General features: G+C 44.0%; 1 protein-coding gene across 2 annotated transcripts in view; it reads right to left on the reverse strand.

Moving 5' to 3' along the window:
* GALNT9 (polypeptide N-acetylgalactosaminyltransferase 9) overlaps window positions 1-13,458 on the reverse strand; it is a 135,535-nt gene that overhangs the window by 58,924 nt on the left and 63,153 nt on the right. For both annotated transcript variants that reach the window (XM_027732985.2, XM_039378902.1), the window contains exon 6: window positions 10,351-10,468. In XM_027732985.2, the coding sequence (XP_027588786.1) occupies window positions 10,351-10,468 (118 nt within the window). The remainder of the gene's footprint in view (window positions 1-10,350; window positions 10,469-13,458) is intronic.

The raw sequence follows: 13,458 nt of genomic DNA on the forward strand, positions 1-13,458 counted from the left end.
GCTTTCCAAGTAAGAAGTCCCTGGAAAGCCAAGATCTGACATGCAAACGAGTCGTGGCTTGACAGTGCTCAGCACAGTGTGGTAACATTGCAAGAGCCACTCCCAACACCCCCTGCTTCTGTTTTATTGGAGTCAGAGACCTCGCTGATGGAGCCTCCTGGGATCCAGAAGGCCTAAGCCCAAGCCATTCCAACGCCACCCTGGATGGGTGGGTGGGGTAGCTGGAACTCTCCTGCTCTGCACAGGAACCCAAACTCCTGCTCTGCACAGGAACCCAAACTCCTGCTCTGCACAGGAACCCAAACTCCTGCTCTGCACAGGAACCCAAACTCCTGCTCTGCACAGGAACCCAAACTCCTGCTGCCAAAGGAAATCAATATGTCAATGGAAGACGTGCCCTGGTGTGGCGCAGAATCCCAGACGAACAAAAGGCCTCCTCCTGCCTGAAGATCACCCCCCGAGCACTGTATCAAAGCTCACCTCATTTAATGCAAGCATCTGCAGAGGGTATTTTCCCCTCCAGGCCTTCCACGTCCTTCTGTAACATTTAGTGCTGGAGATCAGGAGTCTATACAATTTATCGCACCTGTCAAGGCTAATTTATTCATGCGATCTGGCAGGAATCAAAAAGACTGAGATCGATGTGCCAGCAAACCCTGACATTTATTCATATTTTAAAGTCCCATTTGACCTTGAACTGCAGCTAACTGGAGCTGAACTGTCAGCAGCTCCCTGAGGCTCAGGGGCTCTGGCAGATCGGCGCCTCTCGGCTAAAAGGCACCGTGTCAGGGCAACAGACACTCAGCCCGGGAGCAGGGAAGGCTGAACCACAGACAGAGGGGTGGGGAATACAGCACCACTCACGGCCCACCAGTCAACCCAGCACAAGCACCAGAGCAGCCTGGAACTGCACATTCCTGCAGTACAACTGCTCGGGAGTCAATGAACTTCTTGGCGAGTGGTTAAAAGGGTGAGGGGAAAGGAGGGAAGAAGGAATGTGATGTATATCTGCACAAGGAGGACACCCCGTGTTGTCCTCAGCCCCCCATGGGCTATTCATGGAGAGCTGAGGGGAGGCAGAGACAGAAAATAGCACCATCTCCCCTCCCTGAGGGGAAATGAGACAGCAGCAGGTGACCCAACACGGAGAGCAACCCAGAATATAGAACAGAAACCCTACAACCCAGAACATAGAACAGAAACCCTACAACCCACCAGGTACCTGCCAGCAGGATGTGCTGAGATCAGCTGGAAACAGGAATAGAGAAGACAGATCTCAAGACAATTGCTTTGAATGTGCTCTCACACTCCTAAGCAGAATTGGACTTTAGAACTCGCCTATTCCTCTTAAAGGGCATCACCCCAGTCCTTTCTTCACTCAGTCGTGCCCTATAGGAACACAGGAATTTAAAGCAGAGTGCTTGTAATACATGTTTGTGCTGGAAGCTCCAGCAATCATCTCAGGTTTTGAATTCAGACCAATTAGTTGAGCAATACAATAAAGTTGATTTTAAATAGTTTCAACGTGGGCTCTGCCACCAAAAGACTCTCAGACATCCCACGAGGACATTGTTAGGACCTTCTGCCTCAGTTTCCCCCTTGGTTCAGTGGAGCCACACTCATGTACCTGCTCCCTCAGAGTGTGCCAGGGATTACAGAGAGGACATGCTCTGAACTTATTGCATCATTGTTATTCTGCTGATAGGAAGGCATTTGTGCAAATGACATGCTATCAGAAACACAGAGGAAATCTAAGTGGCATTTTAGGTAGGAATATGCAGCTACAGTTTTACCAAAACATGCAAATAGATTATTTTATAACAGTCAAAACACTTGAATATGCAATAGGCAGTTGCACCCAGCACAGATTTTGCAAACATATTTTGATGCTTATCTGGGTTCTCCTTGGCTGCATTTCTCATGTTATAAATTCTGTATGTCATATTAAATATGATTTTTCAGTGAGATCTGCTTTTTCAAAGCCTAGAATACGAATAGAAATGACAGTTATGTCATTTTGTGTTTGTTTTTCCTCGCTTTTAAATGGCTAACACCTTTCCATTATGTTGGAAGAATGCTACCAATGAAAAGCAATTGGCATTTTGACCAATGCATTTGTGCACATTATATATATGTCTAACACTGCCATGCAATCTGATCTGATGTTATGGCAGAGAAATAATGACAGATGAGGATGCAGAGGGAATTTGTCTGTATGTATCCAGACAAGCTGCAGCATGTAAGCAGAGAAACTACATATGGGGCTGTGCAAGTTGCAATAAATGTGCTAACAAAACATTTCAACCAAACTGTTTCCCTATTTTTCCTATGTAGAAACCAAAACTCAAGAGAGAGAAGCTTGAAATTCTGGGACTTTAAGTATTTTATTGAAGCTTTTTTCCTGTCTGTGCTCAGCCAAAGAGGCGCCTGTTTCCCTCCTCCATGCCCTGTTCTGGCCCCTCTGTGCTGGGTCTCCCTCCTCTGTGAGTTCTCTGGGGGAGAAGCACCAATTCCACTTCTCACTGGTGGCTAATCTGCTGCTGTCTTCAACAGAAAACAGCTTCTCTCTTTCATGCACAGTGTTAAATTGCCTTTTATCCATGTGTTACACACAATGCAGATAATTATATCATTTTTTGGCATAAAGGAGTTGAACCTCTATTCAGCAACGCAGGTACATGCATTATTCCTCCCCTGCTCCTGCTCCCTCAGCTCAGAGGTACCTGTCACACAGGTCAGCTCAACATGCTTTGCTCTTTACTCAGGCAACACCAGTGCAAATATAATTATTAGCCAGTTAGATATTTCCTTAGCAGACTGCACAAGATACAGTAAAAAATGTCATGTTTCCTCCCAGAGTTCTCCAGGCAGAATTAAAATGAAACCAAACAAATCTAAGCCCCACAACACTTTCCCCCTTGAAGCCCACAACTCATCAAATATCAGCTCTGTTATCCTCATGCTCATGTGACAGAAACACTTCCACCTGCCAGTGGTGAGGATTTACACTGCTCTGTTTAACATCATAAATAATGGGGACTGGAATATTCCTACAAGGGTAACACCTCAGCTCCAGATGGAGAGTTACACATTTAAACACCTCCAACCCCACCTCCAGACCCTATTCAAGGCTGGAGGAGCCTATAAATCTGACAGCTCACCTCTGAGGCTGAGGAACACTTTTCCAAATGAGATCATTTACCTGGAGAATGGTACCTGGGAAAACCCTCCAGCAACACGATCCCACCCAGGAGCCCTGGCCACTGCCAAGGAAAGCAGTTTGAGCTGTGGGTCTCACATCCACCACCTGCTCCTGCAGGATTTCCCCAGGCTGCTGGTCTGGGCTGGGACTCCAGCCTGAGCCAAACCTTTGCTCCAACTGCAGAAACCCAGGCTGAAAGGACCCCTGCCCCTGTAAGAGCCCTTTATAACTGCTAGATGTTCTGATTAAACCTCTCATCCCCAGAAAAACGAGAACCAACTGGGGAGCTACTCAAAAAGTCAATTAGAAAATGGGCATCCCCCTGCTCTGGGAACAGCTGGTATCCTGAAAGCCTTTCACATCTCATTTTTTGAGTGGAAAGAGGATGCTTTCCAAAGAACTGATAATTTTTTTTTCATTTGTAAGAGTTCTGAAAAAGATCCAAAGTGGTTCAAAAAAAATCAGAGAACTCTTTTGCCAGGTATGCTGGGAGCCAGCTAAGGACCCACAGCTGGGCACCTCTGGGTACACAACAACCCAAGCCAGGCTTTCACTAATCAGCATCAAAATTTAGACTTCTGCAGAACCTCTGGAGTTCTGGATGAGCTGCTATTTTGCAACAGAAAACATGTTGTATCAGAAAGTTTTCTGAGCAGCTGTAGCTCATCTCTGGTGTTTGGTTCAGACTCATCATTAGGCAAGTGAAACCTATTTCAATCTCAACACAATTAGCACACTCAGCTTCTCCTCATTTTCCCTCTCTCTCTCTCATTCAGTTCACACTCGCCTCTGCAGAGGAACCTCTGTCAGATTTAGATCAAACCTGCAGGAAAGTGACTGAGAAGAAAGTGGCAAAGACTAAAGAAGCGTTTTCTTTCCTCGGTTCTTTCACTGTTGATCTCTTTTTGAAATTTCCAGCCTTGTGCTTTGATAATGTCCTAGTACATGAAAGAGTTTGTAACATGAAATGTTACACTCGATGGAGCATGATGTGATATGGAAGCCAAATGGCCAGATGCTCTTTCCTGAGCTATTTCCAATGCTCCCACTTTAGAGAGTGTTTTTAAGGGTATTCACAAGCTCTAGCCTGGAGCGTGCTGGCAATTTCATGCTAGAGCACCATTGCACTGTGTTCTGATGAAACCACTGTTTTCCATTCCAGGTTAGAGTTATTTTCAATTTAATAAATAGAAAAATAAGGAAGAAAGTAAGAAATAAAAAAGAAAAAAAAAAAGAAAAAAAAAGAAAAAAGGACAACGTGGTTCAAAGAATTTGCAGACAGGTAGGGAGTTGGGTTCTGTCCCCAGAAAGAGGGTCATACGTCTCATTTAAAGTACATTGTAAGACTATATTAATTTTGGAATCACCAGGGGTGATTCCTGGTGGCTTTGGACACTCCAGGGTTCAGCAGCCTGGGATTTAAAGCCTGCATGAGCTTCTTCACTTACCACTTAGTCTGTCTCCTTTTCCAGACAGAATGTGTTACTGCTACGTACGGATGTCAAGCCTAATCCCACCCTGCCTGAATCTGTGGAACTCCAATGCAATTAGAAGATGCTGAACACTGAGACAGGCTGAGGACCCGGCTCATCACATATTCACATCCCCCCAGAACAGGCTGCTCCAATCCCTGTTTTGAAGAGGGAAAGGAGCTGCGAATTAGTGTAATCCAGGCACCATGAATTCAATCCTTTCATGATTTCTTAATGCTCGACTTTACAAGCTTAACGTTCTTTTGCCACAGGAAACGCCTATAAAACTGCTAAATTAAACTGGAGATGGAAAAAGAGGACACCTTTACACCTTATCAGGAGGGTGAGACGTGGGAGATATATCACTGAGATCTCTGCAACCCAAGCAATGGGGCAACTTCCAATAACAGCAGATTACATCACTTATTAGGATTTTGCTTAGGCAGTGTAGAACTGCTCAGAAACATTTTAATAGCATTTAACTTCCTGCTGAAAATGCTGATTTATTGTACTCCAGAGTGAATGGGCATGTCTAAGGACAGAGTGCACTGCATTTTCAGATGTCAGCAATTGTGGGTTTTTGTTAACATCATTTAAGTGATTAAACGTCTTCAAACAAAAAAGGCTTTCTTTTAAAACTTTTCATTCAAAACTAAACTGATTTCTACTAAAAATTACAGTTTGGGAAAGGTCAAAATAAAAATGAAGTATTTTTACATTTACCAAAGTAGGACATTTTGATTAACCTGTATTTTTGAACACTTTTCACTTGTATTTTACTAAAGCATGTGGGAAAAAACCCCTGAAATTTTGAGAACCTCTCCAAAAAGAGGTTTCTACTTAGCTCTCAGACTAGGAGCCTGACCTCATGAATCACACAGAGCAAAAAGCATTGTCCAGAATTCAGAATTAAAGTTTGCTATACATAAACCTTGTGACATTTTTATTACAGCGTACCAGTCTAGAATCTGCATTTAAAACACTGACTGCTCAAAGGAATCTAAATCTCCTTAGCTAAAGGTAATAAAATCAGGTCAAGAATTCACTACTCAACAATGTACCATTAGCATTTCTGTTCAGAGAAAATGCAGTTCACCTATTTTTAAAGAAATTTTAAAGGCAGGGCATATAACATAAGTTTGGAAAGTCTAAAGATTTGCTTGTGTATTAAGGTCCATTACATAATGAGTTTTATCTCCTCATAAAGAGATTTCAGGGCACCTGCATCATGGGTTTTTCACAGCACACCCTGTGGTTCTGCAAACCCAGAGGTGGGACTGTGTTCCTGAACACACAAACCACGCTTGATTTCAGCTGCTCAGCTTGGCCTCCACCATCAGTGCAATCCCAGCAGCAGAGTGCACACCATCCCAGTTCTATCCTGTTTCCAGACAGTTCTTTTCAATCCCGGTGATCTGTGTTCTGATGAAACCACTGTTTTCCATTCCAGGTTATAGTTATGTTCAATTTAATAAACAGAAAAATAAGGAAGACAAAAGGACAGCGTGGTTCAAAGACTTTGCAGACAGGTAGGGAGTTGGGTTCTGTCCCCAAAAAGAGGACCATACGTCTCATTTAAAGTACATTTAAGACTATATTAATTTGGAATCACCAGGGGTGATTCCTGGTGGCTTCGGACACTCCTGTGTTCCCAGGGCCAGTCACTGACCATTGCCTCAAAACTGGCCAAAGTTACCTGTGACACACCTGCATGAGCCGAGGGCACAGCCAACACTGAGCATCCAGGTGGGTTCTGCTGGAGCACTGAGCCATCCCTGGCATTCACCACAAGTCCCTCTGTCCCACTGGGACATCTCTGATTCACTTCTCTGGCCAGAAGCTCTTACACAGCAGGTTTCCTTCAGATATCTCAAACTGGGTAAGTCATTAGTTGGGGTGGAGGATGGTGTTTTGTGTGTTTGTTTCTTCAAATCTCTGAGTTAACACCTCTGAGAATTCATCAGCTGCTTCAGATTCCCCCCTTTGAGGTGTATCACAGTGCTACTGAGAATAAAGCAGCATGGCCAGTTGATGCTGGCCAAGAAGAAAAAGGTTTTACTTTCAGTTGACAATGTGGCAACATACTTCTAATTTAATTTGTTTAAAATCTTAACAGTGGAAGCAGAATTTAATTTCTGCTAGAGCATCCTTTAAAATAAATGCTTGATCTCTGCCCACCCACTGTTACAGTTGATGGGTACAAAGTAAAAAGAAGAGCAACTCACACTGGAGCACCAGAGAAGTGAGAGATCCTTAGTGCAGTGATTAATGACTCACTATAAAAAGATGCATCATAAACTGCTTGTATTAGGTTAAATCATAAACTAGGCTTTTAATGTTTATATGATCCTTTCTACATAATTAAGTGTGTCTGTAGCTCCCACTAGGAATGGAATTTATGTGACGTTTGCAAACCATGCAGTTTCTTACAGGATCCAATTTTGGGACCCTCACTTAAAGGGATTCCTGTCTTCCTCTATGTTCAAGCACTGCTTGAATTTCTCTTTTGGGACATCTCTCTGTATTGCAGGACAGAGAGACCATTTGATGTTCAGGAGCAGCAAAGACAAACATGATCCTCCCTGAATTCAGAGTGTTTTCTTCAGGCACAGACACACCCAGAGCTCAGCTTCAGGAGAAACTGCCATTGTTTTTCCTTATCTCTGCCTCCAGGTTGGGAAAAGGACAGCTGAAATGAAGACAGGGGGCTATCTACTGCTCACTTGGACCCATGTGGATACAGGAGTCAGAGCAGCACCGTGGTGGTGCCTGAATGCAGCCAACCAGCCAAGCTGCCCGTGCTCATGAAGGGCAAGTCATCCACAGAGGAGTCAGCCACCCTTTAATGCTCTAAGCTCCTGGCCAAAATCAGTTTTCAGGTGCTCACAGACAATTCCCATCAGCTTCAGGAGCTGGCTGGTGAACAGCGAGAGAACAGCACCATTTGTCCATAACAGAATTCCATCCTGTGTTTATCCACCTTGTGGTGAAACTGTCATCTTTGAAAAATACGGTACAAGGTGACATTATGGAAGTGTCCATCTATGTCCTTACTATCACAGGCTTGCAAACATGTCCACCTCCCCTTTATTTCCCAGAACAGCTGGTGCTTTTTCCTCAGCCAAAGCAGAATCTCCCTTGCTTGGCAAACAGACACTGACCTCACTGCAAAGCTGCCCCATCAGGAGAATGTCACAGCTCTCAACAATGGGAAGTTTGCATAAAAAATTATTATTTTTTGAGTTTAAAAAAGAGTTGCAGAGCCTGCAGTATTTTCAATAGGCATAGTAGCCCCAGTCAGTTGCTGCACTGCTTATTCAATACAGAAAATCTCTTAGGGTAATTATTTAAATGTGTCCATCTGCAAAATTTAGAAAAGGGCAAAGCCAGTAGTGGAATAACCAAGATCATGATTTTTTAATAAACAATAGATTTAATGGGAATTAGCTGGGTTATCAAACAGTATCCTCCCAAATCAGCTCATTAGTTTCACTGAGTTTCCCTATTTCACTTTATTAAAACAATTTAAACAAGGGTTCATTAGATGCAATGTAATCTAATTCAGACACTCCAAACATAATCCCTTTTCTTTTAGCAGTAACATGATAATAGTTTGCAAAAAAGTTTAAAGGATTATTGTTACAGCTATTTTAAGTAGGGACTGTTTTCAGCCAAACGTGTGCCATCACTTTCCCTGTATCTTACTATTATTATATTACTTTTTGGTTTTTACTTATTAATTCACTTATTCCTTCCTTTTTCTGCCTTTCATTGCTTCACACAAATAGGGTCACATGTGGTCAACAGCATCCCTGTGTGCAGGTGGAGGGGACATGCCAAATATCCCTGCATGGCTCAGACCACCAGGCCTTGGGAAAGGAGTGATGTTTTGCAACTTACTTGGAGATTCTGGAGTTAAAAAAACCAAGCCTGGTAAATTCACAGTGATTTTATAAATATCCTAGAGAGAAGGGAGAAGGTTCCTGTGCATTTTCACGCTGTTAGTTTCTGACAGCTCTCAAAGACACACAGGAGGAGATCACACATAGGATTTGCAAATTAGGAGGCAGACACTGTATATTACTTACCATGATAGATCCAGGCTGGAAACACAGAGTAACAGATCCCTGCTATGGACACACAGCTTATTTTAGAACAAACTCATACTGTTGTACGTTCCTAAAACCTCTCCCAAACAGTAGGGTTAATTTTTCTCATATGGCAAAAAGAAACCCAACCAAAATAAAATCCAAAGAAGGAGAGCTGGTTTTTAGATCCAAGGTTTCTGCAGGCTTTAACAGGTTCCCTATCCCTGAAAACCTGTCCTTGCCCACTTCAAATCCTTGTCTCTTCAAGCAAGTGCCATTCCATAATCCTATTAAAACCTTTGCCCCTGTTTACCAGGAGCCCTAATCGTACTCAGCAAGTTCTTCTCGTCTAAGGAAGAGCGACAGCTTTCAGATTTCTTAGGAGCCTTATTCATCAACCACGCCAGAGTTTTGCCAGAGTGTTCAATCTATTCTGGGAGCAGCCATGTGGAAAAAGTTTCAAACAGCTCAAAGCCCTGCACAATGATAAAGGAAAGCTCACACAATCCTGGTAATAGCCTGACCCTCTTAAGGAAAATTGAATGATTTGTGGTAGCAGCTTTCCTGTCCCCTATGTGAAAAGTAAAAGCAGCGTATTCACGCAGTCCCATTACAAACCCCATCCCTCTTGCAGTGCTGGAATAATAAACACACACCCATTTGTGAAAATAAACTCTTGCTGCAGTGACCTTCTTCCTCAGCCCACTGGTGTGAAGGAGTTTGTAGCCATTTTAGAAAAAAAAAAAGAGTCAGATAAAGGATGGACTAATTTGATGTTCAATGTTTCACCATGAGCAGAATGTATGCTTTAATGAGCACATTACATGCACCAGGGACGTGTTACTGTGAAACAGGGGATAAAGAGTAAGGGGAAAATAATTAAACAGTCAGCTCTATAATGAGGAAACTGTGTTCATGCAACATTAAGTGGCCTAATTTCCAAATGCTAAGCAAAGACATGTTCCTTGGTGTTCAGAAGGACTGGATGGCACCACCTTGAAAACAAGGGCAAAGATCACAGGTAGCAAACCTCCTATAGGTCAAGAGCACAGGGTGGACTGAAGCTGCTTCAAAGCCATCTGGCCACACTTCACATGGACCCATCTGACAGAGTCAAACACCTGTACCCTGTAGTTCTTATTCTGTAAAGCTGTAAAATATCCCAGCATTCATCACAAGTCATATGTAGAACCTCACAACTGACTTCTACCAGCCTGGCCTCAGTTTTCTGCAGGTATTCCACCTGCTAGGCCACAAATGTACAACATCAGCTAAGGGCAACGAGCACAGGAATCCCAGTGTAGCTGTTTGCACAAGCAAAGCTACCGGGAAAGGGGAAAATCTTTCTCATTGGGTTCAGACACTGACAGAATGAACCAATAAACCACATTTCTGACTGTTATCAGTTCTCTCAGGGCCAGTAAGGCCAGGAACATTCATTTACTGGGACTGTCAGTTCCAGATAGTGTTGCAATATCAATTACTCCAGCATAATAGCCTATCAGTCAGGCAGCAACTCTGCTGGGCCACGAGCTCCCAGTCGTTCTTTGCAAATGGACACGGCAAAAGTCTCATCTTTGTTACTCACCCTCATGCCTAATTCGATGTTTTCCCCTCCATAGACCTCCATACCAGGGTCAAGCAAACCAATCTCACCAAAATACTCTCGGTCCACTACAAAGGAGCACCCAATCATGGCTGGTGTCCTGCACAGAGAGAATAAAGCAAAAAATTAAGTCATTTCTTAGTTACTACAGAACCCATCTCATAAGAAATTTACACAGATAAAGCAGTTCTTAGTCTTCAAGTTTACATTTTAAATTTATCTATGAGCATCAATCGTGTTGCACTTCATCCCCCAGTGGACAGAGGACCTTGTGGGACCAGAGCCACCCAAATAATTAGCACACTGCCAAACACATCAGACCAGCTGTGTGTGGACACACAAGATGTGAAGTCCTCCACGTGTGTCATTGATATATCAGGCTGGGTTTCATTTGTTTTACAACACAACCTCTGTGCTGGAGCTGAAGTTTGTTACCACAGAGTAGCACAAGAACTAGACAACACTTTACTGGAAGATCAACACACCCAAAAACCCCCATAACCTTTGCTGGAAATGAGGAGTCCCCTTACCCACATATTAAAAGAGAGTGCATGTTGAGAGCCATGGATCAATCCTGGTCTGAAGTTTGCCAAGGGACTTCCTGGAGTCAGCTCTAGCATATGAATTTCAGCCCTTGTGAAGCTATTCTATGACCTGCAGGTGGCTGCAGGAATGTTGTCATCACTTCAGGTCCTCTGTCTCATCAGCAGTTCACCATTTCTACAGCAGGAGGTTAAAAAGGCTACAAACATATGGCCAAGATATGGTTTGACAAAACAGTTCTTTGCTCCTGGGCCTAAAGCATATCCTGACACTGCAGAACAGAGCCCACTCTGTGACAGAACTGCCTGGTACCCATGACAAGGTTCATTTGCTGAGGTGCTGCTGTCTGTAATGGGCTCTGCTGTGCCACTGGCACTCCTAGTACCACTTCAGCATCTCTCCTTTGCACTTTCTCTCAGTTTGAAAGCCCCTGGCACCTCCCAGATCATTACAAGCCTCTCCTGCAGTGCACACTATCCCTCTCATGTTTTCTCTGCATAATTGAAAAAGGCAGCTGTTGATAGAAACACATTTGATCAGCACTGTTTCTGACAAAGAAGTTGAAATGGTTTGATTAACTCTCACGTTTCACCCTTACAGAGTGAGATGCATTCCCTGGGTGATGAGCTGAGGACAAGATTTAATGGTTACAATGGCAAACATCTGGCTTTCACAGATGTCTCTGCACTGGAGTGGGGCTTCTCAGGAGATCCCTGAACTCATTCCATCGAAAAGGATGGAGAAAACCGAGGCCAGATGTCAGAGACCCTACAAAGAAACTGCAGCAGGGTCACCACAGCACCCTCAGTGCTTGGACCTCTGCCACACCCAGAGTGCCCCTTCTGTGTGCAAGGAATTCCAGCACTTCTCTCTTTGGTGCTGTCATCTGTGAAGGCTTTCTGTGGAATCAGTCTCGAGTTAGAAGTGGTCTCAAGGCTCTGTGAGAACCACTCGTGGTTCTGGGTACTCCTGGCTGGGCACCTCCATCCTCTGCAGATGCACATCCTTGTACACCAGGATCTTTGCAAGATGGATGACATTTATAAATTCAAGTTATTTGATAAAATCCATCTTCCTCCTTATACTTCCTAGAGCCAAGCCTGGAAACAGACGTTCCTAAAGAGTCTGAGAGCTCTCCTGTACTCAGGACCAGACATATCCTATATACACCTCCAGGTCACACCCTGTATCAATGAAAACCACGTTTTAGGCTAACAAGGATTACATTTAGTCTAGAAACAGAAATAAAAGGAGGACGTGACCAAGATAAGGAAATTCAGTGCCTTTGCAGTGTCTTTGAGGGAATATTTCAGGTATATTTCTTAAGTTCATGATAAAAAAAGGAAGATGATAGAGGGAAGAAACACACCCCATTTTTTCATTTTCCATTCACACAGGCTTCACTGGATTAAGGTATCACTGCTTTGCAAAACTGAGATGCTAGTCTGGGCTTAGATTCATTCTCCTTCCAGCCCTGTCTCCCTCTCAAAAGTCCTCTGGAGGCTGCTCCTTACAGCCGTAGGATGCTCCCATGAGGATGTATCTCCTCCCTTCCTAATGAGGAATGGTACTGCCAGGCTTTGCAGACTGCTCTCAGGTGCTGGAATCCCTCTCTCTGGGGGATGGATTTTTGCAGCTGTCGGCTCTGTCCATTAAAACACTGAGTTGTTAATTGAATGGGGGTGGGAAATACATTTTGGATACAGCTACATAATCATCACTCACAGCTGAATGCCACTGAGGGCTGCCTCTGCAGCTCCCTCTCTCTCTTCTATGCTTTATTTCTTCTCATTAGATATATTCAAATATAGACTCCACAAGCCTTCATGGCTTATTCAGAAAAAAAAATTGGTTTCAGGACTCAGCAACAACAACAGCAGAAGGACAGAAGGAACCACACCCAGCTTTTCAGAGAACTGTTGAAAATTGCCACTGACAGTGGCTTTTTCTACCTGAATTTGGCCACCTGCAGCCACTGGTCTTCTGCACAGCAGCACAGCTGCAAGCCCAGAAGCTGAACTGAGAAGCCCCTGGCCCTGCCCTGGACACATCCTGACACAATGGAAGAACTTGCCTGCAGTGCACAGTGTTTTCTGCATATTCCATGTTCAGCGCTTCCAGCAGAGTCACAAAGAGTTTTTTGGGGGCCTCACCAAGGCCAGGCCCTTCACTGCCCTGTGCTCTGAGTGCCCCAGCTGTAAAGGCAGTGTGATGTGACTGTACAGCCCAGTGAGGGGGTAACAGTGCTGTGAGCAGAGGGACCCCATCTGTGAAGCACACTTAATGACACTGGGTAAGAATCTGAGAATGCTTCAGCAGTCTAAAACCCCAAAACTCGCTTCTAAAGGCACTTTAAGCACATTTTAAGCTGGATAATTCTATACTGGACTGCAGTGTCACATTGACACGTTGCAAACACTTTAAAAAAACCTGCTCCCCAAAAAGCAGGAGACCCTCACTTGGCTGCCAGCACTGGGTTTTCCCAGTATCTGAAATACTCCAGTGTATCTACCACTTTTAGTGCAGTGCAGCAGACTTTCTTTGAAA

The sequence above is a fragment of the Pipra filicauda genome, unplaced genomic scaffold (assembly GCF_003945595.2).
Source record: "Pipra filicauda isolate LSUMZ 115617 unplaced genomic scaffold, ASM394559v2 scaffold14_size4853619_pilon, whole genome shotgun sequence".
In the NCBI taxonomy this organism is placed as follows: Eukaryota; Metazoa; Chordata; class Aves; order Passeriformes; family Pipridae; genus Pipra; species Pipra filicauda.